Source organism: Brassica napus, chromosome A9 (genome assembly GCF_020379485.1).
Source record: "Brassica napus cultivar Da-Ae chromosome A9, Da-Ae, whole genome shotgun sequence".
Classification (NCBI taxonomy): domain Eukaryota; kingdom Viridiplantae; phylum Streptophyta; class Magnoliopsida; order Brassicales; family Brassicaceae; genus Brassica; species Brassica napus.
Genome location: NC_063442.1, coordinates 6,186,586 through 6,213,315, shown reverse-complemented (window position 1 = coordinate 6,213,315; position 26,730 = coordinate 6,186,586). Strand labels below are relative to the sequence as shown.

At 30.6% G+C, this 26,730-nt stretch overlaps 4 protein-coding genes, 1 long non-coding RNA gene and 1 other non-coding gene across 6 annotated transcripts; 3 read left to right on the top strand and 3 right to left on the bottom strand.

Moving 5' to 3' along the window:
* The first annotated feature begins 1,524 nt into the window (after nt 1-1,524).
* LOC106360730 (purple acid phosphatase 10) lies at nt 1,525-4,434 on the top strand. The gene is made up of 8 exons (XM_013800383.3): nt 1,525-1,876; nt 2,386-2,586; nt 2,678-2,789; nt 2,879-3,108; nt 3,250-3,388; nt 3,473-3,693; nt 3,773-3,894; nt 3,988-4,434. Exons 1-8 carry the CDS (start codon nt 1,688-1,690, stop codon nt 4,178-4,180), a joined length of 1,407 nt encoding a protein of 468 aa, XP_013655837.1. The 5' UTR covers nt 1,525-1,687; the 3' UTR covers nt 4,181-4,434.
* Nucleotides 4,435-4,672: 238 nt separating this feature from the next.
* LOC106360731 lies at nt 4,673-6,811 on the bottom strand. Its single transcript, XR_001272835.3, has 2 exons — nt 5,336-6,811; nt 4,673-5,249 (listed from the first exon to the last, which is right to left on the bottom strand). It is a non-coding gene; the product is annotated as an uncharacterized LOC106360731 (long non-coding RNA).
* A 126-nt stretch (nt 6,812-6,937) lies between these two features.
* LOC106360728 (putative F-box protein At2g16290) lies at nt 6,938-8,854 on the top strand. The gene is made up of 2 exons (XM_013800379.3): nt 6,938-7,721; nt 7,829-8,854. The coding sequence occupies exons 1-2, from the start codon at nt 7,314-7,316 to the stop codon at nt 8,621-8,623; spliced, it is 1,203 nt and encodes a 400-aa protein (XP_013655833.2). The 5' UTR covers nt 6,938-7,313; the 3' UTR covers nt 8,624-8,854.
* A 168-nt stretch (nt 8,855-9,022) lies between these two features.
* LOC111210606 (putative F-box protein At2g16290) lies at nt 9,023-11,066 on the top strand. The gene is made up of 2 exons (XM_022711136.2): nt 9,023-9,115; nt 9,975-11,066. The coding sequence occupies exons 1-2, from the start codon at nt 9,023-9,025 to the stop codon at nt 11,064-11,066; spliced, it is 1,185 nt and encodes a 394-aa protein (XP_022566857.2).
* Nucleotides 11,067-11,284: 218 nt separating this feature from the next.
* LOC106360726 (3-ketoacyl-CoA synthase 9-like) lies at nt 11,285-13,297 on the bottom strand. Its single transcript, XM_048739601.1, has one exon. The coding sequence runs from the start codon at nt 13,018-13,020 to the stop codon at nt 11,488-11,490; it is 1,533 nt and encodes a 510-aa protein (XP_048595558.1). The 5' UTR covers nt 13,021-13,297; the 3' UTR covers nt 11,285-11,487.
* Nucleotides 13,298-15,923: 2,626 nt separating this feature from the next.
* Nucleotides 15,924-15,995, bottom strand: TRNAQ-CUG. Its single transcript has one exon. It is a non-coding gene; the product is annotated as a tRNA-Gln (tRNA).
* Nucleotides 15,996-26,730: the final 10,735 nt, after the last annotated feature.

The window sequence follows — 26,730 nt, the reverse complement described above, 5'->3', positions numbered from 1 at the left end:
TATCTGAAACTCAAAGCTGGGTTTCACTCGAATCTTCCACTTCTTTTGTAGTACTGTCTTTTGATGTCTTATCATTGATGAAACCTAAGACGCTTAGAATCTTTCTTATTTATATATTTTTTTTCAGAAAGTTATAGGTTTTCCTCTTGATTCATATATTGATAACTGATTCTGAAATTACTTTAAGAATACGTAGATTGAGAAGAACAAATAAACTAATCATATTTGCATATGTGAGAATGGAATATTCCTTATCATCGTCCACCAGTTAGCATATGCCTTGCTTTGTAATCTACGTTTCTTGAAGCATTTATTATCAAGTTATTTTAAATATTTTGTGATTTGATTTATTTTAAGATCTATATATGAAAGAAAATTGAAGTCAATGATGTACTAGTCAGACAGCTATTAACTAGAATATGTATCCTATCGGCTTGTGGTTTTAAAATATTACATTAAATCCGCATTAATGCTGCATGATCTGATATGAATAGATTAGATGCGACGGGACTTGGTGAGCTAAAAACGAAAATGGATTTTCCTTTTTAATTTTTCAGTTGAAAGTTTACTTGTGAACAAAGTAAACAGTAAACTTAGGTCATCTCCAATGGCACACAAAAATTTCTTCTATATTTCATACTAAAATAAAATAATTTTAGTTGAATTTGTTCTATTGGGTTCTAATTAGAATCTATGTAACAAAAAAAACACAAATATACAACACAAAAATTTTTGTATTATATTTTTATTATCAGGTGAAAGATATTTGTAAAAATAAAACTTTAAACAAAAATATTAAAATAATCTAGAATCATGAAAAAATCTTAGGTTGATCTTATACAACTTTAAAAAAAAAATCAAAAAAGACAAATTCAAAATATCAAAATATTAAAAAACAAAAAAAATTATTTTAACATCAAATAACTATATTTCTTGAAAAAAAATTAGAAGTATTTTTATAGAAATATAAATTTGGAAAGAAAAACATATATGGAAATATATGCTAATCAATAATAAGCAATGACAATTTATAAAATACATATGGCAAGAATTATCAAATCTACTTAATTCTTAAAAATCTTTTAACTTTAAAAAATTTCAGACTCCACACAAATTCTATTTCCAATAGGTCTCCCTTAATCTCGATTCTTTTGTGTGTCAAAGTTCAGACCATTAATGAAACTAAAAAGAAAACGAAAACAAAATGAAGAAGGAATATAAAATGAAGACGAAAAAGACAAGTTAAACTAATACTATTATATTGTCATTTCTGAAGTTTCAAAAAAATAATAATAAAGAAAAACAATTTCTGAAGTTTCAAACAAAATGAAGAAGAAAAGGACAAGTTAGTTGACATAAATAACAGATGACAAGAAAAAGATAGCATTGATTCGTGTAATAGAAAATCTTACAAGCGTTCACATAACAAATAAAATTAATAAAAATAGAATAATATTCTAACCCAAAATATATTAAACTCGATCGAAATAAGTTAAATCTTTTTCTTAAAAAACAGAGTTGGCAACTTCGCACGAATATTCGGGTTCTTAAGTTAACTCATGCATCTATCTTCTTTACAAGGAAACTTCCCCGTCTATATAGGAATAGCTTCCCTCAGGATATATTTTCAGGCAAAATAATCTGAGCACTCAAAAAGAAGAATAAAAAGATAAGAGAAGCTAAGAAAATGGGTCCGCGTCTCGAAGGACCAAATCTATTTCTCCTTCTTATTCTGGGTTTAGTTCTGAACAGTTTACTGCTGTTCTGTCATGGTGGCAGAACAAGTAATTATGTCAGGAGGTTAGAGGCAACGGTTGATATGCCACTCGATAGTGATGTTTTTCGTGTTCCTCCCGGTTACAATGCACCACAACAGGTACGTATACACCTTTTCTTTCTATAATCGACAATCTTTTCTGAGTTTTGTTCCCAAAATAATTATAATGATTAAGTATTAGTTTTTTCTGTTCTTTTTTGGTTATATTGCTGGTACATCAATTTAATTTGTCGGTGGGTGTTAGAGTTTCTCTTTTTGAGTTTAACATTAGTAGAGCTGGTCATCCTGAAATTTTAGAGATTATAATAATGATTTTTAAATATATCTTTGATAATTTTAGATGTCATATGGTCTATATATTAACTCTTAAAAACTAGGGGTTCAAAATCTTATTTAACTATGCTAGAACCGGTTTTGAATATTAGGTGTGGCTTTTTTTTTTTATCTTTGTTTTAATGGAAGAAAAAGCTATTTAGTGGGCGACTCTGATTGATTATAATAAAGATTATACAGTTGCAAACTTTTCTTCTTTGTAAAACAATTGATCTAAATGTCAAAAAACAAAGAAAAAACAACAACTGATCTAAATTGGGGGTTCCACAAAAAAGGTGCATATAACACAAGGGGATGTAGAAGGGAAAGCAGTGATAGTGTCTTGGGTGACACAAGAAGCACCAGGATCTGACACAGTTCTTTACTGGAAAGAGAACAGCTCCAAAAAGCTCAAGGCCTATGGCAAATCCAAGACGTACAAGTTCTACAACTATACCTCTGGTCACATCCATCATTGCACCATTAGAAACTTGGAGGTCCATTATATATATATTTTAAATGCCATCATCATTATCAAAATCTTTGCTATTGTCAGCTTAATCTGATATTGTGGTTCTCTTCTTGCAGTATGACACCAAGTACTACTATGTGGTAGGTGTGGGACAAACGGAGCGTGAGTTCTATTTCTTCACTCCTCCTGAAGTCGGTCCTGACGTGCCCTACACGTTTGGTCTTATTGGTGATTGTCTAACATTTTCATGGTTTTAACTTCTACTAAAAAGGCATTCATTAGGTTCCCATGGAGTTGAAAAATTGTTGTTTTTACAGGGGACCTTGGGCAGAGTTTTGACTCAAACATAACTTTAACACATTATGAGAATAACCCAACGAAAGGGCAAGCAGTTTTGTTTGTTGGAGATTTCTCATATGCCGACCAATACCCAAACCACGACAACAACAGATGGGACACTTGGGGAAGATTTGCCGAAAGAAGCACAGCTTATCAGCCCTGGATTTGGACCGTTGGAAACCATGAACTCGATTTTGCCCCCGAGCTTGTAAAGCTTCTTGCTTCATCTACCCTTTTTGGATTTAGGCATAAAATGCTACAACACAAATAGATATAAGAGCTTGTAGTTAGACTAGCACTACATAAATTAGACTGAGACTGAAACGGATTGTTTTTACGCGCTCTGCAGGGAGAAACCAAACCATTTAAGCCATTCCTGAATAGGTACCGTACTCCTTACCGATCATCAGGCAGCACAGAACCATTCTGGTACTCAATAAAGAGAGGACCGGCTTACATAATTGTGCTAGCTTCATATTCAGCATATGGTAAAGTCATCTTGAACCTTTTGGTGAGATTATTATTAAACCAAGACGTAAGATGAATCTAATGTTCCATTTTTCCTTGGACAGGTAAATACACGCCACAGTTCAAATGGCTAGAAAAGGAATTCCCTAAAGTAAACAGAACAGAAACTCCATGGTTGATCGTTCTGATGCATTCACCGTGGTACAACAGCTACGATTATCATTACATGGAAGGTGAAACCATGAGAGTGATGTATGAGCCGTGGTTCGTTAAGTACAAAGTAGATGTTGTTTTTGCAGGTCACGTTCATGCCTATGAAAGATCAGTAAGATATCAACAACTTTTTAACTTATCATGTCTCTTTTAACCATAGATTTGACAACTCTGAGCTATTTTGAAACCAGGAACGTGTATCAAACATTGCGTACAACGTGGTTAATGGAATTTGCACTCCGGTTAAAGATAAATCTGCTCCAGTATACATCACCATTGGTGATGGAGGCAATCTTGAAGGATTAGCAACCAGGTAAGCTAAAATAATCAAACGCTTGTGATCATTGCAATTTGCAACTGATTTTTTTGATGATGAGTTTGAAAATGTGTGATATGGTTTCTGCAGAATGACTGAACCTCAGCCTAAGTACTCTGCCTTCAGAGAAGCGAGCTTCGGACACGCGGTATTATCGATAAAGAACAGGACTCACGCGTACTATGGTTGGCACAGGAACCAGGATGGCTATGCGGTGAAGGGTGACACCATGTGGTTCTATAATAGATTCTGGCATCCCATTGATGATTCTCCTTCTGAATGATTCTTGAGAACCTTTGAATACATCACTTTTGATGTTGCATGTCCTTGTTTTTACATCAAAAATCAATCAAACAAAGGTGTAGCAGGGTTAGATTGTGTAAAGGATTTGACCACGATCTAAAACTCGAAACATATGCAGAAACTATTAATCCGTTCTGGTTTGGAGAGTGTGACTCAAATTCGATTGTAATCTTATAAGATTCTCTACTTATCTCCTTCAGCTATCTATAAATAAGAAGCTACTCTTGTTGTTTCCATCGCCTTCTCTCTGTGAGTTAAGTCTTAAGACATGTTTACTGTTGACCGTGAGGCAATTCTTTTGAGTTCAAAAGTATTTTTTACAGTTGTTAAGCAGGAACCAGAGGGTCTCTATTGTTTCTTGTAGCTCAAGGAATTAATGGCTCTTGTGATGGGAGGATAATCTCTTACTTTTGTCCCCTATATACCACACATTTTCCAATTGTCTATATGCGTAACCAAGTTTATACACATCTTATGGAATACTTTAATTGGATTATTGTAATAAAATGTGCTAATACAAAAAGAAATTACATTTTTTTTCCAATAAACATGATTCTTCGAGTTCCAGATTCAAGTTTTACAAAAGAATTTCCCAAGGGTCGTGTGTCTGATAATCAGATTTTATGTTCCGTTGTTCTTGTTCTGTGTTTGGTTCTGAACAGCTTGTTGCTGTTCTGTAATGGTGGCATAAGCAGTAGATATGTCAGAAGATTCGAAGGAACATCGCTATCACGAGGCAAAATAACGGTTCCTTTTAATATCCTGACATATCTACTGGTTATGCATCCATTACAGAGCAACACTAAGCTGTTCAAAACCAAACCAGAACAAGATCAACAAAACATAAATCATCTTTGGACACGATCCATTTTCTTGTTTATCCAAAGAAGGACCCTCAGATATGTTTAGCTTCTTTCATCAATAATTGATCACCTTGAGAGAGACCTCCAACAAACAAACCCGCTTGCCCTTTGGTGGGCTATTCGTGTAACGTGTTAAGTTTATTTTCGAGTCAAAATCATGCCCAAGATCCCCTTGCAAACAAAAATCTGCAACTAGAGTTAGGTCCATGAGAGACTAATAAATCGCATTTTTATTAAAACAATGAGTATGTTTAGGAGTTAAGAAAAGTTACCAGTGAGACATAACGTGTAAGAAACATCTGGACTAATTTCAGGAGGGGTAAAGGGTCAGAACTTGCGCTCTATTTGTCCCACATCGGGTTTGGCTCAGTCATTATGCAGATACTATATCACACATTCAAACGCATCTTGCTCTTCAGGATCAAACCAACAAAAACGATCTGACCCTATAAACTCTAAACCTATTCTCTCAGATATTTTTATGTTTTTTTATATATCCCAAGAGAGTGAAGGCAGCAGATACAGAAAAAAAAAAAGGAAGTGGAGAAAATAATGAAATTTGCAAATTTCTTGTTCTCAAGTTTCTCAGTTACATCAACTTTTCTTATATATGCAACGTCAAGGCTATTAAAAATAAGAAAAATCAACAATATATTTTTTGAACAAATCATAGCAGATCTTGTCCTCGTGGATGTGATGTAATGCTCCTCAACAGCTACCTAACAACTGGATGAAAACTAGCAACAATAAGGAATAAAAGCTACGGATTTCAGTAATTATATGCAGAAGTACACACAACAAGATGACTCAAAAAAGATTGTTGACTTTTTGGAAAAATCATACTCCCTCCGTTCTTAAAAAATAGACTTTTTAGTATTTTCACACATATTAATAAAACACATTAAACTACCATAATAAATGTATCGTTTTCTGTAATTTTCAATTTTCAATTTTCAATAACTTTAAACCAATAGTGATTTAATAAAGTCAATTAATTTTCTTGGAGTTTACAATTTTTTCATACAAAACACAAAAATACATCTTTCTGAAACAAATATTTTTTTAGAAAGTCTATTATTAAGAGCATCTCCAACCCATTGCTATTTTCACCTCTATAATAGCATTTAGAGGTGAAATTGCTCCAACGCATCTATATTTCTTCCTCTATAATAGAGATCTCTATTTTTTCCTCTATTTATAGAGGAAGAAATAGCATTCCTCTATTTTTTACTCTATATTTTAGAGATTACTATTTTAGGGGAATACATTGGAGCATATCTCACTTCTATTATAGAGTTCCCCTATTTTAGAGGTGAAAATAGCAAAATACATTGGAGATGGTCTAAGGAACGGAGAGAGTATAAAGCTGAGAGCCTTTTATGTATGTTGTACACGTACATTGTGAAGTTAGTGTTGTGAAATTGGTGTACACATTAACATCATATAAGATGTAAACATGTTTTAAACAACTTTTTTAACACTGGATAACACACATTATATTATTTATAATTCTATTACATATAATGATTAAAGTACCTGCAACATAGTTTCACATATAATGATTGCACGATGAAATTTTCCCCAAAACACTTGGATCGACAGACGTTTCTGCATGTACGAGAATGACATTCTTGATGGACAGACTCTCTCCGTAGTGAACAACCACAATGAACAGCTCTGTCTATAGTATTTTAGAATCTCCGAAAGCTTGCTAACTATAACCTATAAAGAATTGCATAGTTTGGAATTTTAAGTAACTTACAGAGATGTTTCTGCAAATGTAGAAAGTATTTGTGAATCACATTGTATCTCAGAACACACAAAAAAAAGAAGAAGCAAAACTTAAATTGAACGTGGAGATTTTTTTTTTGGCCAAAAAAAAAGAACAAAATATCATCGATAATCATAATATATATGTGAATCCAAGTGACTTCTTTCGCCTTATTTGGCAACTTCTCGTTATGCAGGTTACTCTTTCCTTTTGGTTTTAAATAGTTAAAGTAGAAAAACAGATATGCCAAGGCGGGATTCCATGCGAAGGCTCTCTATATTATATAGAAAATGTGTGAGCGTAAAAAATGTCATTAGTAGCCTTTGCGACAGCCTTGACTGTGACTTCTTCATTGGCTGAAATAACAAATAAAAGCAAAAACAAAAACAGACCATAAACAAAGACTTCTTCTCTAACTCGCATCTCATCTTAAGATCTCTCAAGTTTCTTGCTACTTTTCCGTATAGCCGGATCTAACCATGGCAGACTGGTCGTTGCTTCCAAAAGACTTGCTGGAACTAATCAGTGGTCGTTCTCAGACATGTTTTGAGATTGTTCACTTCCGCTCCGTCTGTAGCTCGTGGCGATCAGCCATACCTCGGCCAAGCTATAGGCTCGGATTAGGCCTTAACAGCCTTCTCACTGTTTTCAATCACGAGCCTCGGTTCGAAAGTCATACGCAGTGCATACTAAAAAGGATTGCAGTTTTCCTCTTCAGATTCCAGACTCCCTTTGGTACTGACTTTCTGTTGATTGAAGTGACCGACGGAGAATCAGGTGAACAGATATTGATGTCCCCTTTTCAAAATAGTGCTTGGAGATATAAAGATGTGACAACACTCAACACTCTAAACTCTCAAATCATCCCATTGGGTTATTATTACAAGGTTTGCTTGACTTTTACCTTACTTTTTTTATTTTCTCAAAGAATAACTCTGTTCCATCGTTAGTCTGGTTATGAAACGAGTCTAGTAAAAAAAATCTTTATATACAGATAAACTTCTATGCTATAACAACTATACGCCATAGAACACGAAGTGAGAGTTATACCAAGAGAGTTGCGTTTCTTCCTTTGGACGGTAAAGAATTTGCAGTAGTGGCTGGAGTGTTGGGGGATTTAATGATGTATAGAAGCTGTGACAAGGGCTGGACTAAACTCGAGGGTAGGTTTACAGCATATCGAGATATGGTTTCATTCAAAGGCAAATTTTATGTTGTTGATATGAGTGGACAAGGACATGTTTTTGTTATCGAACCCTCATTTCAAATTACTGATATCCAAGCAGTCACATTGTCTCCCGAGACTTATGATGACAGACTTGTTGTCTCAGGAGATGAGCTCTTCCTGGTGCAGAGATTAACTCTAGGAACGTATTTTAATGAATATAAGCATTCGTGGTTTAGATTGTTTAGGCTTGAAGAAGAAGGCCAGAGGAGATGGGTTCGCATTAATGACATAAAGGACCGAGTGGTGGTTCTTGGTTGTGACTGGAGTCTCTGCTGCTCGGCGAAAGAGCTTACCGGTATGAAAGGAAACTCCGTTGTGTTCAATGAACCGAAGTTTCGCCGTGAGAGTATCTTTGTGTTTGATTTAAAAACAATGAAGACCAGTAATGCTTTTACCGAATGCAGAGGCTATATGTTCGGCGAAAATCGACAGTCTTTGTTGTCCTGCGGAATTCTGACGCACCGAATCCCGCAGACGGTTCTATTTCATGCGAGTCAACCGGTTAACCAAAGTAAACCAATGTTTTGGAGTAGGAAGAGGTGGTCTTATAATTGTTTCTAAGTTAGTGGATTTGTCCTTCCACTAGTGACGTGTGATAGTAATGGCCATTGGTAGTTACTTTGTCTTCTTCTGTATTTATAGACATGGATGTATTTGGAATGGGGAATGAAAAAGAAAATTGCAATAACTTGTTGCTTAAGACTTTGGGACCTATTAATTGGTATCAGAGCAAACTCTCTTAACTCTGAGGAGGAGCTTTAATTGGCATCAAAGCAAATTTTGGTCTCGATCCAGTCTGGATGAGGAGTGTTATACTTGTGGTATCAAACTCTTACTCTACGAACCATGAATGAGGAGTGTTATACTCCACTTTATAGCCATCAATAGTGATCCTGCATGCAGCCATAAACAGGGAGTTTGTTGCTCTTCATGTTGAGCTACCATGAAGAGCTGAAGGTGATGGCACAATGTTGGGAGAATCAGGCAGCCATTTGGAGTAAGAAGATGACGACGTTGAAGACGGAAATAGAGACGGCAAAGAAAGTAACGACGGTGAGAAGGGCGAAGAGATAAGAACACAATTTCCGTAGAACAAAATAACAAAGTAACGACGGTGAGAAGAGCTACCCTTTTTAAAGGAAATAAGATCGAAATTACAAAGAGATAATAAAAGGTTATGTGTTTGCAAAAGATATCGAGTATGTGGGTAGTTGATCCTGAATGTCCTCCATCTCTTTACCTTCTTTCTCTTTTTATACTTGTTCTTGTTGCTTCCCTCCTTTATATCTCCTCATCGCAATCCCGAAAATCTCGGTGAACCTCTCTCTCCTGTTACCGCGAATGTCGGTCTCCTTGGAGCATATTCCCTGACTTGGTCGTATCAACCTATGCAAGCTTATCTTTATCTCTAGATGACAGCCTCTACACCCAGCTCGAAGCCGAGGTCGAAGTCGAATATGTCCCTTAGATATTGCTTTCTCGTGTTTTGAGCTGTTCTTCGAATGGATGCGGAATACGCGTCCAACAGTATGGTTTCCCTTTATGTTTCCTTCAAAAAAAATAAAAAAAAAGAAGCTAAAGGTTGGTTTTGATATGCTTAGTGACATATTTTATGCTTGAGCATATGTATAATGTCATGTTACTTTTTCTTTTACTTTTAAATAATGAAAGGAGAAAAACAGATATGCCAAGGCTCTCTATATTATATACCAACTTTGTGAGTGTGAAAAAAGATTACTAGAAAATGTTAGCCTCTGCGACAGCCTTGACTGTGACCTCCTCATTGGCTGAAATAACAAATAAAGAAAGCAACAAAAACAGAACATAAACAAAGACTTTCTGCTTTTGTTAAGACCATAAACAAAGACTTCTTCAAAAAGACTTGCTGGAACTAATCAGTGGTCGTTCTCAGACATGTTTTGAGATTGTTCACTTCCGCTCCGTCTGTAGCTCGTGGCGATCAGCCATACCTCGGCCAAGCTATAAGCTAGGATTAGGCCTTAACAGCCTTCTACCTGTTTTCAATCACAGGCCTGGGTTCGAGCAGTGCATACTAAAAAGGATTGCAGTTTTCCTCTTCAGATTCCAGACTCCCTTTGGTACTGATTATCTGTTGATTGGAGTGAGCGAGGGAGAATCAGGTGAACAGGTATTGATGTGCCCTTTTCATGGTGGTAGTTGGAGATATAAAGACGTGACAACTCTCGACACTCTAAACTCTCAAATCATCTTCATGGGTTTTTCCTACAAGGTTTTTTTTTCTTTCTTTCGTCCCTCTAGATCACGAACTGAGAGGTATACCAATAGAGTTGCGTTTCTTCCTTTAGACGGTAAAGAATTTGCAGTAGTAGCTGGAGTGTTTGGGGATTTAATGATGTATAGAAGCTGTGACAAGGGCTGGACTAAACTCGAGGGTCACGCATATGGAGATATGGTTTCATTCAAAGGCAAGGTTTATGTCGTTGATATGAGTGGACAAGGACATGTTTTTGTTATCGAACCCTCATTTGAAATTACTGAGATCCAAGCAGTCACATTGTCTCACGAGATTTATGAAGAGAGACTGGTTGTGTCAGGAGATGAGCTCTTCCTGGTGCAGAGATTTACTCTAGGAATGGATTGTAATGAGTATGAGCATTCATGGTTTAGATTGTTTAGGCTTGAAGAAGATGGCCAGAGGAGATGGGTTCGTATTAATGACATAAAGGACCGAGTGGTGGTTCTTGGTTGGGACTGGAGTCTCTGCTGCTCGGCGAAAGAGCTTCCCGGTATGAAAGGAAACTCTGTTGTGTTCAATGAAGAACGGAACAACCACCATGAGAGAATCTTTGTGTTTGATTTAAAACCCATGAAGACTAGTAATGCTTTTACTGAATGGAGAGGCTATATGTTCGGCGAAAATCAAGAGTCTTTGTTGTCCTGTGGAATTCTGACGCACCGAATCCAGATTCCAGCAGACGGCTTCTATGACTCATCAAGTGAATCTGAAATAGAACCTCAATGAAAATGCAAAGTAGATGTGATTGCTCGAATGTGATATCCATGCGGTTTGTTTATCTTGCGTACAATTTTTACATGCTTCAGTTTGGTTTGATTGTATTATCTTTTAAAGAAAAAAGAAACTCTCTGTGGTAGCTTTAAAGGAAACATTGTTGGAGCCTAACAAAGTATGCAAACTATGTAAATTATGATTCTTGTTCCAACTAGAATGGCAAATAGGGATGCAAAAAGGTGTCGTTTTGAGATGCCACAGAACACAACACAACGTGAGTGTAAAATCAAAGAAGCATCACATTCAAACTACAAAGAACAACTGAACCATTGAAAAAAAGGAACAGAAAACAATAAATAAGGCAGACAATAGTGAAGTAGTAGAGTAGTACTAATTAACCACAATGACAATAGATAATTGATTTCTGAGTAAATTAGTAGTCAAGCTTAACCGGATATCGATCAATGCAGTGTTCCCATGGACTACTAACCGAAGGCTTGACGTTGTTCAGTGCCACCCAAACCGCACTATTACACTTAAACCCACTTCCAAAAGCAATCTGCCAAACCCTGTCCCCTTTCTTCATCCTGCCTTTGGCCTCTATATAAGCCAGCTCATACCAGATAGAGCTAGACGAAGTGTTTCCAAATCTATGCAACGTCATCCTCGATGCCTCCACATGTGTTACAGAAAGCTCCAGATTCTTCTCAAGCTCATCAATCACAGCTCTGCCACCCGCATGGATACAGAAATGATCAAACGCAAGCTTGAAATCAGGGATGTAAGGCTTCATCTTAGCATTAAACAGCTTCTTCGCAACCAAAGTGGCGAAAAACAGAATCTGCTCGCTTATAGGAAGAACCAAAGGACCTAAAGTAGTGATGTTGGCCTTAAGCGCTTCTCCAGCTATAGCCATAAGATCTTTCGACAAAGACACGCCCGTCTTCCCATTATCGTCCTGTTCTTGGTAAACACAGTTGAAAGCCTTCTCATTAGCTCCTTTATGAGTCCTCACCGTATGAACCATCATGTACTTGGACCGCCTACGATCACTAGCCTTGTTGGAAAGCAAAACCGCCGTCCCACCGACCCGAAACAAGCAGTTCGGGATCAGCATCGCCTTCTTGTTCCCAAAATACCAGTTCTGAGTAATGTTCTCCGTGCTAACCACAACAGCATAAGTCTTCCTATGAACTTGCAACATATCTTTAGCCAAGTCAATAGAGATAACACCAGCACTACATCCCATCCCACCTAGATTGAAACTTTTGACGTTCCCTCTAAGCTTATACTTGTTAACAATCATGGCGGATAAGGAAGGAGTCGGGTTGAACAAGCTGCAGTTCACGACCAAGACACTTATATCCCTAGGGTTAACTTTGGTGTTCTGAAAGAGTTTGTCGAGACAACCAAACATGACCTGCTCTGCTTCCTCGCGCGCCGCCACCATGGTGGTGCGCGGAGGGACGCAGTGCAAACCCTCAGGGAGATACGTCTCTTCTCCTAAACCCGATCTCTCGAGAATCTTCCTCTGAAACTCGAGAGAAGAGTCGTTGAAGTCTTCGATGAGCTTAGAGTGATCCATGAACTTCTTGTACGGGACTTGAAGGCTCTCCGGAGGGAGGTAACAAGAGTAGTCCACGAGGTAAACGGATCTGGATCGGGTCATGACGAAGACGGTGCAGCCGAACACGGCTAAAGCCGAGAGGAGGATGAAGGAGACGAGATTGTACTGGAGATGAAGCCAAAGCTGGTGAAAGTCGTCTGGCGTCAAACGCGAGATCTCTGAGATCATGACAGCCATTAACGGAACCAAACAGAGCTTGAAGAGATGTTTGATGAGGTGATGGTAACCGAGCTTGACGTATTTTATGTTCACGCTCTGTAAGAAATTTGGAAGCTTTCGAGACGTATTCTCGTTTTGGATCTGTACCGATCCGCCATTGACGGGCTCTGCAGCTTCCATGACGAGTCTCCAACAAAAGTGGAAATAAAAACGTTAACTTTCGTTGAGAGAGAGAGTGTAAGAGTATGCGCCAATTTATATATAATATAAAAAGGGTTCCTTTAAAAAAAAAGAGGCAAATGGGTTTAGTGAGAAGCCGCCATTGATGAACACGTATATGGAGAAAAGAAATAAACAGTTGATCTGCCAAGAACTCGTGTTATATGTAGAGAGAAAACTCTTTTGTTATTTTTTTGTTTCTTAGCTGTTCTTGTGTTTTGTGTGTGTGTGTGTAAACATAGGATATATATATATATATATATAGCTAAAATAGGTATTTTGTGACAAGTCGTCAATAACGATATGGTTAAAGGGCAAATGTGTGATTGCAATCAAGGAGAAAGATAGGCTGGCATTTAGTTGAGTGAGGGTCAAGTCGAAGTAGAAAGTGGGAAGCGTTATTAAATTTGACAACTCGACACAATCTTTAGGGTATCAAAAATAATTATTTAATTGTTCATTTTAAGTAGACTAGTCATGTATGGACTGCAGTTCTAATGTAGGCCTTGAGACTTTGTGTGGATGTTGTGTGCTGTCTAAACTGTTTGTATTTTTGTAGGTACGAAATTAATTTCAGAATTAAAATTTTAATTTTATGTCTGCTACAAGCCTACAATTATTATAGAGGATAAACGGGCCATCAATATTTATTTATTTTGTCTTACTAATTTAGTATCGCTGCAGTAGAAAGTTGTAAATGTTACTAAATTTTGCCAACTCAACACAATTTAAGTGTATTCAAATAATTTGTTTAACTTCCTTTCATTTGCTTTTGGGTAAACTAGTTTTGTAAGGGACTACTTGTCTATCATATAGGTGTAAAGTTTCACCTATATCCAATAAATTATAATTCAAAAAAATCTAAAAACAAGATAAAAGGCATTAGCCGAATGAAAATGCATAAAGACGAAATCGAGTCACGAGCTTAGACTCATACATAGTGAATGACTATCAAATCCAAATTCAAAATGGCAATGCAAAGTTTTTTAAAATAGGCTTCTCATGTATGTTTAGGCGGGTTCTAAAGTCGAGACATAAAGCATTGAGGTTTTTTTTTTTTTCAACGCTGGATAACACATTACATCATCATATAATCTCTAAATCTATTACATATGATGATCAACTACCTGAAACATATGCGATATTGATGAACAGTTCTACGAATAATGATTCCACGATGAAGTTTTCCCCGAAACATTTGAAACCACAGACGATTCTGCATGTACGACATCCTCGATGGACAGGCTCTCACCGCAACAGGCGACCACAACGAACGGCTCTGCTTACAGTACTCTGGAACCTACGAAAGTTTCGCATCCTATAATCTGCAAGAAATTGCATAGTCTGAGATTCGAATCTCATACATGAGTGTAGAAGCCTTTAAACCTTAACCAATAGGATAGGGTGATTCCACTCATTGAGGTTCTTATATATTCGGATTCGTAATGGTGATTCCTAATCAACTTTCGGCCCACTTATCAACTTTCTTAGTTCTAATGGTCCGCCTAGGCTCGAGATTATCAATTCGACAATATCTAGCACATATTGTGGTATGCTTTGGCTATTTCCTCCTACTAGTCAAATAATCAGCTTTGTCTCCAGGAATTTTCGATTGATCATCCTCTGTCTGCTGGAAATGATTATCTCAATGGCGTATTGATGGAACGGTTAAAAAGACTTTCAACTCCTGAGCCATCTGGAATGTCATTCAAGATACGAGCTCCACAAAGGATAGGGCAGAGTTAGTTTGGCATAAGGCTATTATCCCACATCATGCCACAACCACATGTGGCTATTTATCCTAAATAGGAATCCCACGCTGGACAGTTTATTATTGTGGGGAATAGACATTCAAAACCTTTGTTTACTCTTCAGATTATTCCTTGAAAATAGGGATCTGGTTTTGAATGTTTCTATGTGTTTCAGATATGGGAGTTCCTGCTTGTTTCTTATGTAAACTATATTTATAACTGAATGAAAACCGATTGACAAAAAAAAAAGTTCAAAAAGATTAAGAGAGCGTTTTGACTTGTATTTTCGAATCAATTGAAGTAAAGTCAAATAAATATAGCAACTTAAAAAAGGCTAAACATGAATTTCCAATATAAAAAACAAGATGAAGTTATGGTAGTCACACCTTCAAGAGAGTTGGTTTTATTCTGGTGAACACATGATGCAAATATTGATGTTAAGGAAAGTAAAGTAAAAACCCATTGTTATAAAAAAATGGAACACCCATTGTTATAAAAAATATTGATGTTAAGGAAAGTAAAAACGAAGGGTATATATCAGAGCTTGAGTTGTTTAGTAAAGCTGGACACAAGAGGCTGGTTCCGTTTCTTGGACACTGCTTGGAGAATGAGAACCAGAAGGTCTTGGTGTATAAGTATATGAGGAACGGAGATTTGGCTAGCGCTTTGTTTAGGAAGTCAGACAATGAATGTGATGGATTAAAGTCTTGGGATTGGATAACGAGGTTGAAAATTGCTCTTGTTGCGGCTGAGGCCCTGAGGGACTAGCTTATTTGCATCATGTGTTCACCACCTCTCGAGTTCATAGGTACTATCTCCTTCTCAACTGGTTCGGTTGAAAGCCTTGAAATAAAGAATCCTGTTTAGTAATGTTTGAATGTAACATTGGGTACTTGTTACTCTACTGTTTAGTAAGCACAAAAGCGAGAGTACTCAGGTGTGTGTGTGTGTTAAATGTTATATAGGAAAAGTTTTTTTGGTTTAAATTTGCTCACTTTCTTATTGGATCTGTTCTGATATCGTACGAGTGGACTAGAATGACCGTTGAGTTTTTTAATTTGCACGTGGGAAAGCTTCAGTAAGTTGGACAAAAACATAAAAAGGATAAAAAAGAGGTTCTACCGAGAATTGAACTCGGGTTACTGGATTCAGAGTCCAATGTCCTAACCGCTAGACCATAGAACCAATTTGTTATTATCGTCGACTTGACTTCGTTTTATACGCCCCTATATGAAAATGATTATTAGAACATTTAGACTATCTACAATACTTATTGAATTAAAAAATTTGATAGTTGAAAGAGTACAATAGTCTATTGAAAAACAAGTTGAATCCTAGTGTATTAAACATGGTTGAAAGAATTCAACAATGTTGAATCCATAAAGTGGAGCCCTCATTGATCATAAATATTTCTGATTTGTTTTTTCCATCTGAATTATTTGAGATAAATTATCTCATAAATTTTTTTATTTACTAAAATTTATTTTTATATCAAAATTTATCATTTTTTCAAACTCTATAAATAGAAACTTGTTTCATTTGATTTGGACACAGAAAAAAAAATTATTTATTTATACTATAAATTTTCTTATTAGACTCCATAAAACTCTTACCTTTGTATTTCTCTTTTTTTTTTCTAGTGAAATGAATCCAAACTATTGACTATTGTTATTTAATTTTAATCAATAATTCTAATTCTTAAATATTCCAATTTAATTTTAATCAATAAATTTCAATATGTAATAAAAGTATATATATGAGAAGCAAAATTATGAATGAAAAAAAAATTGAGAAATGTGTTGAGTTTTTTTCAACAAACCATTGTAGAATAGAAAATTTGAGTGTGTGTTGAGTTAATTGGTAGAAGAGAGAGAGAGAATATGATGTGGAAAAGAGATGAGATGATATGGACGGTGTTGAAAGTGAAAATCATTGTTCATAGATTTTTACAATGAACTAGTTGAATGAAATTTTCAATAGTTGAATTATTTTAATAGGGGTGTTGAAAACCTGAAAAAAATTATGTGGATTAATTCATGTTGAATGTTTTCAACTAGTTGAAAGCTATAAATGAGATCCACATTGGTACAGTGTCATGTGTTCATTAGTGATTAATAGTGCTTTTTTAAATACCCTAACTTTTTAATATGAATTATTTTATAACAAAATAATTAATTTATGTAAAAAATTTTATATTAAATTCATCATTTTTGTATTTTATAAATAGATATTTGTATCATTTGATTTGGACATATAATTTTTATTACAATTTTTAACTATTTTTTAGAAATATTTGTTTATATTTTTACATATGTTTTCAATAATTTATACTTGTTTAGAATATTTAACTTTGCTTATTAATTATTATTGTATATTTTGAAAAATTCAAAAAGTAATAAATATTTTGGTGAAATAAAATAGATGGATATAATGTTGATTTTAGGAAAAAAAACTAAAAATTTATTGTAAATATAAGAACTAAATATATATTGAGTTATTTGGTGGAAAAAAGAAAATGATCTGGAAGAAAAAATGATGTGGAAGAACAAAATATAAAAAGAGGGTGTTGAATAAAAAGAACTCATATACATAATTTCATTGTTATTGATTTTCTCAGGCCGTCACAACTCTTTACATTACCAATCCATAATGCAGCACAAATATTCTTGTTATCCTAATTTTTTAATTTCAAACCCAAATCTACAATATTTATCTATAAAATGAAAACTTTCCAAAAATAGCAGTTTTTAAGAAAAAATTATTTAAAATTCCAAATTGGTGATGAAAATTTCTAAAAGAATACTCAATTATCCACAAATATTCTTGTTATCTTAATTTTTAAACCACAAACTCAAATCTACTATATTTCTTTAAAAAAATGAAAACTTTCCAAAAATAACAGTTTTTAAGAAAATTATTTAAAAATACAACACATTGATGAAAATTTCTAAAAGAATACTCAATTATCCACAAATATTCTTGTTATCTTAATTTTTAAACCACAAACTCCTATCTACTATATTTCTTTAGAAAAATGAAAACTCTCGAAAAATAGCAGTTTTTAAGAAAATTATTTAAAAATACAACACTTTGATGAAAAATTCTTAAAGAGTGTTCATCAGTCCATAAATATTCTTGTTATCCTAATTTTTAAATTTTAAACCCAAATCTACAATATTTATCTATAAAATGAAAACTTTCCAAAAATAGCAGTTTTTAAGAAAAAATTATTTAAAAATACTAATTGGTGATGAAAATTTCTAAAAGAATACTCAATTATCCACCAATATTCTTTTTATCTTAATTTTTAAACCACAAACTCAAATCTACTATAATTCTTTTAAAAAAATGAAAACTTTCCAAAATAGCAGTTTTTAAGAAAATTATTTAAAAATACAACTCATTGATGAAAAAATCTTAAATAATACTCATCTATCCACAAAGATTCTTGTTATCCTAATTTTTAAATTTCAAACCCAAATCTACAATATTTATCTATAAAATGAAAACTTTCCAAAATAGCAGTTTTTAAGAAAACATTATTTAAAAATCAAATTGGTAATGAAAATTTCTAAATGAATACTCAATTATCCACAAATATTCTTGTTATCTTAATTTTTAAACCACAAACTCAAATCTACTATATTTCTTTAAAAAAATGAAAACTTTCCACAAATAGCAGTTTTTAAGAAAATTATTTAAAAATACAACCCATTGATGAAAAAATCTTAAATAATACTCATCTATCCACAAATATTCTTGTTATCCTAATTTTTTAATTTCAAACCCAAATCTACAATATTTATCTATAAAATGAAAACTTTCCAAAAATAGTAGTTTTAAGAAAAAATTATTTAAAAATACAAATTTGTGATGAAAATTTCTAAAAGAATACTCAATTATCCACAAATATTCTTGTTATCTTAATTTTTAAACCACAAACTCAAATCTACTATATTTCTTTAAAAAAATGAAAACTTTCCACAAATAGCAGTTTTTAAGAAAATTATTTAAAAATACAACACATTGATGAAAATTTCTAAAAGAATACTCAATTATCCACAAATATTCTTGTTATCTTAATTTTTAAACCGCAAACTCATATCTACTATATTTCTTTAGAAAAATGAAAACTTTCGAAAAATAGCAGTTTTTAAGAAAATTATTTAAAAATACAACACTTTGATGAAAAATTCTTAAAGAGTGTTCATATGTCCACAAATAGTCTTGTTATCCTAATTTTTAAATTTCAAACCCAAATCTACAATATTTATCTATAAAATGAAAACTTTCCAAAAATAGCAGTTTTTAAGAAACAATTATTTAAAAATACAAATTGGTGATGAAAATTTCTAAAAGAATACTCAATTATCCACAAATATTCTTGCTATCTTAATTTTTAAACCACAAACTCAAATCTACTATAATTCTTTTAAAAAAGTGAAAACTTTTCAAAATAGCAGTTTTTAAGAAAATTATTTAAAAATACAACTCATTGATGAAAAAATCTTAAATAATACTCATCTATCCACAAAGATTCTTGTTATCCTAATTTTTAAATTTCAAACCCAAATCTACAATATTTATCTATAAAATGAAAACTTTCCAAAATAGCAGTTTTTAAGAAAAAATTATTTAAAAATACAAATTGGTGATGAAAATTTCTAAAAGAATACTCAATTATCCACAAATATTCTTGTTATCTTAATTTTTAAACCACAAACTCAAATCTACTATATTTCTTTAAAAAAATGAAAACTTTCCAAAATAGCAGATTTTAAGAAAATTATTTAAAAATACAAGACATTGAAGAAAAATTCTTTAATAATACTCATCTATCCACAAATATTCTTGTTATCCTAATTTTTAAATCACAAACCCAAATCTACAATATTTATCTATAAAATGAAAACTTTCCAAAAATAGCAGTTTTTAAGAAAATTATTTAAAAATACAACCTATTGATGAAAAATTCTTAAAGAGTGTTCATCTGTCCACAAATAGTCTAGTTATCCTAAGTTCTAAATCGCATACCCAAATCTACAATATTTATCTATAAAATGAAAACTCTCCAAAAATAGCAGTTTTTAAAAAAAATTATTTAAAAATACAAATTGGTGATGAAAATTTCTAAAAGAATACTCAATTATCCACAAATATTCTTGTTATCTTAATTTTTAAATCACAAACTCAAATCTACTATATTTCTTTAAAAAAATGAAAACTTTCCAAAATAGCAGATTTTAAGAAAATTATTTAAAAATACAATACATTGATGAAAAATTCTTTAATAATACTCATCTATCTACAAATATTCTTGTTATCCTAATTTTTAAATCACAAACCGAAATCTACAATATTTATCTATAAAATGAAAACTTTCCAAAAATAGCAGTTTTTAAGAAAATTATTTAAAAATACAACCTATTGATGAAAAATTCTTAAAGAGTGTTCATCTGTCCACAAATAGTCTAGTTATCCTAAATTCTAAATCGCATACCCAAATCTACAATATTTATCTATAAAATGAAAACTCTCCAAAAATAGCAGTTTTAAAAAAAATTATTTAAAAATACAAATTGGTGATGAAAATTTCTAAAAGAATACTCAATTATCCACAAATATTCTTGTTATCTTAATTTTTAAACCACAAACTCAAATCTACTATATTTCTTTAAAAAAATGAAAACTTTCCAAAATAGCAGATTTTAAGAAAATTATTTAAAAATACAATACATTGATGAAAAATTCTTAAATGATACTCATCTATCCGCAAATACTCTTGTTATCCTAATTTTTAAATCACAAACCCAAATCTACAATATTTATCTATAAAATGAAAACTTTCCAAAAATAGCAGTTTTTAAGAAAATTATTTAAAAATATAACCTATTGATGAAAAATTCTTAAAGAGTGTTCATCAGTCCACAAATAGTCTAGTTATCATAAGTTCTAAATCACAAACCTAAATCTACAAAATTTATCTATAAAATGAAAACTTTCCAAAAATAGCAGTTTTTAAGAAAAATTTATTTAAAAAGACAAATTGGTGATGAAAATTTCTAAAAGAATACTCAATTATCCACAAATATTATTGTTATCTTAATTTATAAACCACAAACTCAAATCTACTATATTTCTTTAAAAAAATGAAAACTTTTCAAAAATAGCAGTTTTTAAGAAAATTATTTAAAAATACAACCCATTGATGAAAAAAACTTAAATAATACTCATCCATCCACAAATATTCTTGTTATCCTAATTTTTAAATTTCAAACCCAAATCTACAATATTTATCTATAAAATGAAAACTTTCCAAAAATAGCAGTTTTTAAGAAAATTATTTTAAAATACAACCTATTGATGAAAAATTCTTAAAGAGTGTTCATCTGTCCACAAATAGTCTAGTTATCCTAAGTTCTAAATCGCATACCCAAATCTACAATATTTATCTATAAAATGAAAACTCTCCAAAAATAGCAGTTCATTAGTGATTAATAGTGCTTTTTTAAATACCCTAACTTTTTAATATGAATTATTTTATAACAAAATAATTAATTTATGTAAAAAATTTTATATTAAATTCATCATTTTTGTATTTTATAAATAGATATTTGTATCATTTGATTTGGACATATAATTTTTATTACAATTTTTAACTATTTTTTAGAAATATTTGTTTATATTTTTACATATGTTTTCAATAATTTATACTTGTTTAGAATATTTAACTTTGCTTATTAATTATTATTGTATATTTTGAAAAATTCAGAAAGTAATAAATATTTTGGTGAAATAAAATAGATGGATATAATGTTGATTTTAGGAAAAAAACTAAAAATTTATTGTAAATATAAGAACTAAATATATATTGAGTTATTTGGTGGAAAAAAGAAAATGATCTGGAAGAAAAAATGATGTGGAAGAACAAAATATAAAAAGAGGGTGTTGAATAAAAAGAACTCATATACATAATTTCATTGTTATTGATTTTCTCAGGCCGTCACAACTCTTTACATTACCAATCCATAATGCAGCACAAATATTCTTGTTATCCTAATTTTTTAATTTCAAACCCAAATCTACAATATTTATCTATAAAATGAAAACTTTCCAAAATAGCAGTTTTTAAGAAAAAATTATTTAAAATTCCAAATTGGTGATGAAAATTTCTAAAAGAATACTCAATTATCCACAAATATTCTTGTTATCTTAATTTTTAAACCACAAACTCAAATCTACTATATTTCTTAAAAAAATGAAAACTTTCCACAAATAGCAGTTTTTAAGAAAATTATTTAAAAATACAACACATTGATGAAAATTTCTAAAAGAATACTCAATTATCCACAAATATTCTTGTTATCTTAATTTTTAAACCACAAACTCCTATCTACTATATTTCTTTAGAAAAATGAAAACTCTCGAAAAATAGCAGTTTTTAAGAAAATTATTTAAAAATACAACACTTTGATGAAAAATTCTTAAAGAGTGTTCATCAGTCCATAAATATTCTTGTTATCCTAATTTTTAAATTTCAAACCCAAATCTACAATATTTATCTATAAAATGAAAACTTTCCAAAAATAGCAGTTTTTAAGAAAAAATTATTTAAAAATACAAATTGGTGATGAAAATTTCTAAAAGAATACTCAATTATCCACAAATATTCTTGCTATCTTAATTTTTAAACCACAAACTCAAATCTACTATAATTCTTTTAAAAAAGTGAAAACTTTTCAAAATAGCAGTTTTTAAGAAAATTATTTAAAAATACAACTCATTGATGAAAAAATCTTAAATAATACTCATCTATCCACAAAGATTCTTGTTATCCTAATTTTTAAATTTCAAACCCAAATCTACAATATTTATCTATAAAATGAAAACTTTCCAAAATAGCAGTTTTTAAGAAAAAATTATTTAAAAATACAAATTGGTGATGAAAATTTCTAAAAGAATACTCAATTATCCACAAATATTCTTGTTATCTTAATTTTTAAACCACAAACTCAAATCTACTATATTTCTTTAAAAAAATGAAAACTTTCCAAAATAGCAGATTTTAAGAAAATTATTTAAAAATACAAGACATTGAAGAAAAATTCTTTAATAATACTCATCTATCCACAAATATTCTTGTTATCCTAATTTTTAAATCACAAACCCAAATCTACAATATTTATCTATAAAATGAAAACTTTCCAAAAATAGCAGTTTTTAAGAAAATTATTTAAAAATACAACCTATTGATGAAAAATTCTTAAAGAGTGTTCATCTGTCCACAAATAGTCTAGTTATCCTAAGTTCTAAATCGCATACCCAAATCTACAATATTTATCTATAAAATGAAAACTCTCCAAAAATAGCAGTTTTTAAAAAAAATTATTTAAAAATACAAATTGGTGATGAAAATTTCTAAAAGAATACTCAATTATCCACAAATATTCTTGTTATCTTAATTTTTAAATCACAAACTCAAATCTACTATATTTCTTTAAAAAAATGAAAACTTTCCAAAATAGCAGATTTTAAGAAAATTATTTAAAAATACAATACATTGATGAAAAATTCTTTAATAATACTCATCTATCTACAAATATTCTTGTTATCCTAATTTTTAAATCACAAACCCAAATCTACAATATTTATCTATAAAATGAAAACTTTCCAAAAATAGCAGTTTTTAAGAAAATTATTTAAAAATACAACCTATTGATGAAAAATTCTTAAAGAGTGTTCATCTGTCCACAAATAGTCTAGTTATCCTAAATTCTAAATCGCATACCCAAATCTACAATATTTATCTATAAAATGAAAACTCTCCAAAAATAGCAGTTTTAAAAAAAAATTATTTAAAAATACAAATTGGTGATGAAAATTTCTAAAAGAATACTCAATTATCCACAAATATTCTTGTTATCTTAATTTTTAAACCACAAACTCAAATCTACTATATTTCTTTAAAAAAATGAAAACTTTCCAAAATAGCAGATTTTAAGAAAATTATTTAAAAATACAATACATTGATGAAAAATTCTTAAATAATACTCATCTATCCGCAAATACTCTTGTTATCCTAATTTTTAAATCACAAACCCAAATCTACAATATTTATCTATAAAATGAAAACTTTCCAAAAATAGCAGTTTTTAAGAAAATTATTTAAAAATACAACCTATTGATGAAAAATTCTTAAAGAGTGTTCATCTGTCCACAAATAGTCTAGTTATCCTAAGTTCTAAATCGCATACCCAAATCTACAATATTTATCTATAAAATGAAAACTCTCCAAAAATAGCAGTTTTTAAAAAAATTATTTAAAAATACAAATTGGTGATGAAAATTTCTAAAAGAATACTCAATTATCCACAAATATTCTTGTTATCTTAATTTTTAAATCACAAACTCAAATCTACTATATTTCTTTAAAAAAATGAAAACTTTCCAAAATAGCAGATTTTAAGAAAATTATTTAAAAATACAATACATTGATGAAAAATTCTTTAATAATACTCATCTATCTACAAATATTCTTGTTATCCTAATTTTTAAATCACAAACCCAAATCTACAATATTTATCTATAAAATGAAAACTTTCCAAAAATAGCAGTTTTTAAGAAAATTATTTAAAAATACAACCTATTGATGAAAAATTCTTAAAGAGTGTTCATCTGTCCACAAATAGTCTAGTTATCCTAAATTCTAAATCGCATACCCAAATCTACAATATTTATCTATAAAATGAAAACTCTCCAAAAATAGCAGTTTTAAAAAAAAATTATTTAAAAATACAAATTGGTGATGAAAATTTCTAAAAGAATACTCAATTATCCACAAATATTCTTGTTATCTTAATTTTTACACCACAAACTCAAATCTACTATATTTCTTTTAAAAAATGAAAACTTTTCAAAAATAGCAGTTTTTAAAAAAATTATTTAAAAATACAACACATTGATGAAAAATTCTTAAATAATACTCATCTATCCACAAATACTCTTGTTATCCTAATTTTTAAATCACAAACCCAAATCTACGATATTTATCTATAAAATGAAAACTTTCCAAAAATAGCAGTTTTTAAGAAAATTATTTAAAAATACAACATATTGATGAAAAATTCTTAAAGAGTGTTCATCTGTCCACAAATAGTCTAGTTATCCTAAGTTCTAAATCACAAACCCAAATCTACAATATTTATCTATAAAATGAAAACTTTCCAAAAATAGCAGTTTTTAAGAAATAATTATTTAAAAATACAAATTGGTGATGAAAATTTTTAAAAGAATACTCAATTATCCACAAATATTCTTGTTATCTTAATTTTTAAACCATAAACTCAAATCTACTATATTTCTATAAAAAAATGAAAACTTTCCAAAAATAGCAGTTTTTAAAAAAATTATTTAAAAATACAACACATTGATGAAAAATTCTTAAATAATACTCATCTATCCACAAATACTCTTGTTATTCTAATTTTTAAATCACAAACCCAAATCTACAATATTTATCTATAAAATGAAAACTTTCCAAAAATAGCAGTTTTTAAGAAAATTATTTAAAAATACAACCTATTGATGAAAAATTCTTAAAGAGTGTTCATCTGTCCACAAATAGTCTAGTTATCCTAAATTCTAAATCGCATACCCAAATCTACAATATTTATCTATAAAATGAAAACTCTCCAAAAATAGCAGTTTTAAAAAAAAATTATTTAAAAATACAAATTGGTGATGAAAATTTCTAAAAGAATACTCAATTATCCACAAATATTCTTGTTATCTTAATTTTTAAACCACAAACTCAAATCTACTATATTTCTTTAAAAAATGAAAACTTTCCAAAATAGCAGTTTTTAAGAAAATTATTTAAAAATACAACACATTGATGAAAAATTCTTAAATAATACTCATCTATCCGCAAATACTCTTGTTATCCTAATTTTTAAATCACAAACCCAAATCTACAATATTTATCTATAAAATGAAAACTTTCCAAAAATAGCAGTTTTTAAGAAAATTATTTAAAAATACAACCTATTGATGAAAAATTCTTAAAGAGTGTTCATCTGTCCACAAATAGTCTAGTTATCCTAAGTTCTAAATCGCATACCCAAATCTACAATATTTATCTATAAAATGAAAACTCTCCAAAAATAGCAGTTTTTAAAAAAAATTATTTAAAAATACAAATTGGTGATGAAAATTTCTAAAAGAATACTCAATTATCCACAAATATTCTTGTTATCTTAATTTTTAAATCACAAACTCAAATCTACTATATTTCTTTAAAAAAATGAAAACTTTCCAAAATAGCAGATTTTAAGAAAATTATTTAAAAATACAATACATTGATGAAAAATTCTTTAATAATACTCATCTATCTACAAATATTCTTGTTATCCTAATTTTTAAATCACAAACCCAAATCTACAATATTTATCTATAAAATGAAAACTTTCCAAAAATAGCAGTTTTTAAGAAAATTATTTAAAAATACAACCTATTGATGAAAAATTCTTAAAGAGTGTTCATCTGTCCACAAATAGTCTAGTTATCCTAAATTCTAAATCGCATACCCAAATCTACAATATTTATCTATAAAATGAAAACTTTCCAAAAATAGCAGTTTTTAAAAAAAATTATTTAAAAATACAAATTGGTGATGAAAATTTCTAAAAGAATACTCAATTATCCACAAATATTCTTGTTATCTTAATTTTTACACCACAAACTCAAATCTACTATATTTCTTTTAAAAAATGAAAACTTTCCAAAAATAGCAGTTTTTAAAAAAATTATTTAAAAATACAACACATTGATGAAAAATTCTTAAATAATACTCATCTATCCACAAATACTCTTGTTATCCTAATTTTAAATCACAAACCCAAATCTACAATATTTATCTATA

What these genes read in the sequence shown, in the direction of transcription:
- LOC111210606 (XM_022711136.2), top strand. Translation starts at nt 9,023, where the DNA reads ATGGCACAATGTTGGGAGAATCAGGCAGCCATTTGGAGTAAGAAGATG. An exon ending in CGGCAAAGAAAGTAACGACG is followed by an intron (nt 9,116 to 9,974) that starts GTGAGAAGGGCG and finishes GGTCGTTCTCAG; the next exon opens with ACATGTTTTGAGATTGTTCA.
- LOC106360730 (XM_013800383.3), top strand. Translation starts at nt 1,688, where the DNA reads ATGGGTCCGCGTCTCGAAGGACCAAATCTATTTCTCCTTCTTATTCTG. An exon ending in GCACCATTAGAAACTTGGAG is followed by an intron (nt 2,587 to 2,677) that starts GTCCATTATATA and finishes CTCTTCTTGCAG; the next exon opens with TATGACACCAAGTACTACTA. An exon ending in TTCATGCCTATGAAAGATCA is followed by an intron (nt 3,694 to 3,772) that starts GTAAGATATCAA and finishes TTTTGAAACCAG; the next exon opens with GAACGTGTATCAAACATTGC.
- LOC106360726 (XM_048739601.1), bottom strand. Translation starts at nt 13,020, where the DNA reads ATGGAAGCTGCAGAGCCCGTCAATGGCGGATCGGTACAGATCCAAAAC.
- LOC106360728 (XM_013800379.3), top strand. Translation starts at nt 7,314, where the DNA reads ATGGCAGACTGGTCGTTGCTTCCAAAAGACTTGCTGGAACTAATCAGT. An exon ending in CATTGGGTTATTATTACAAG is followed by an intron (nt 7,722 to 7,828) that starts GTTTGCTTGACT and finishes CTTTATATACAG; the next exon opens with ATAAACTTCTATGCTATAAC.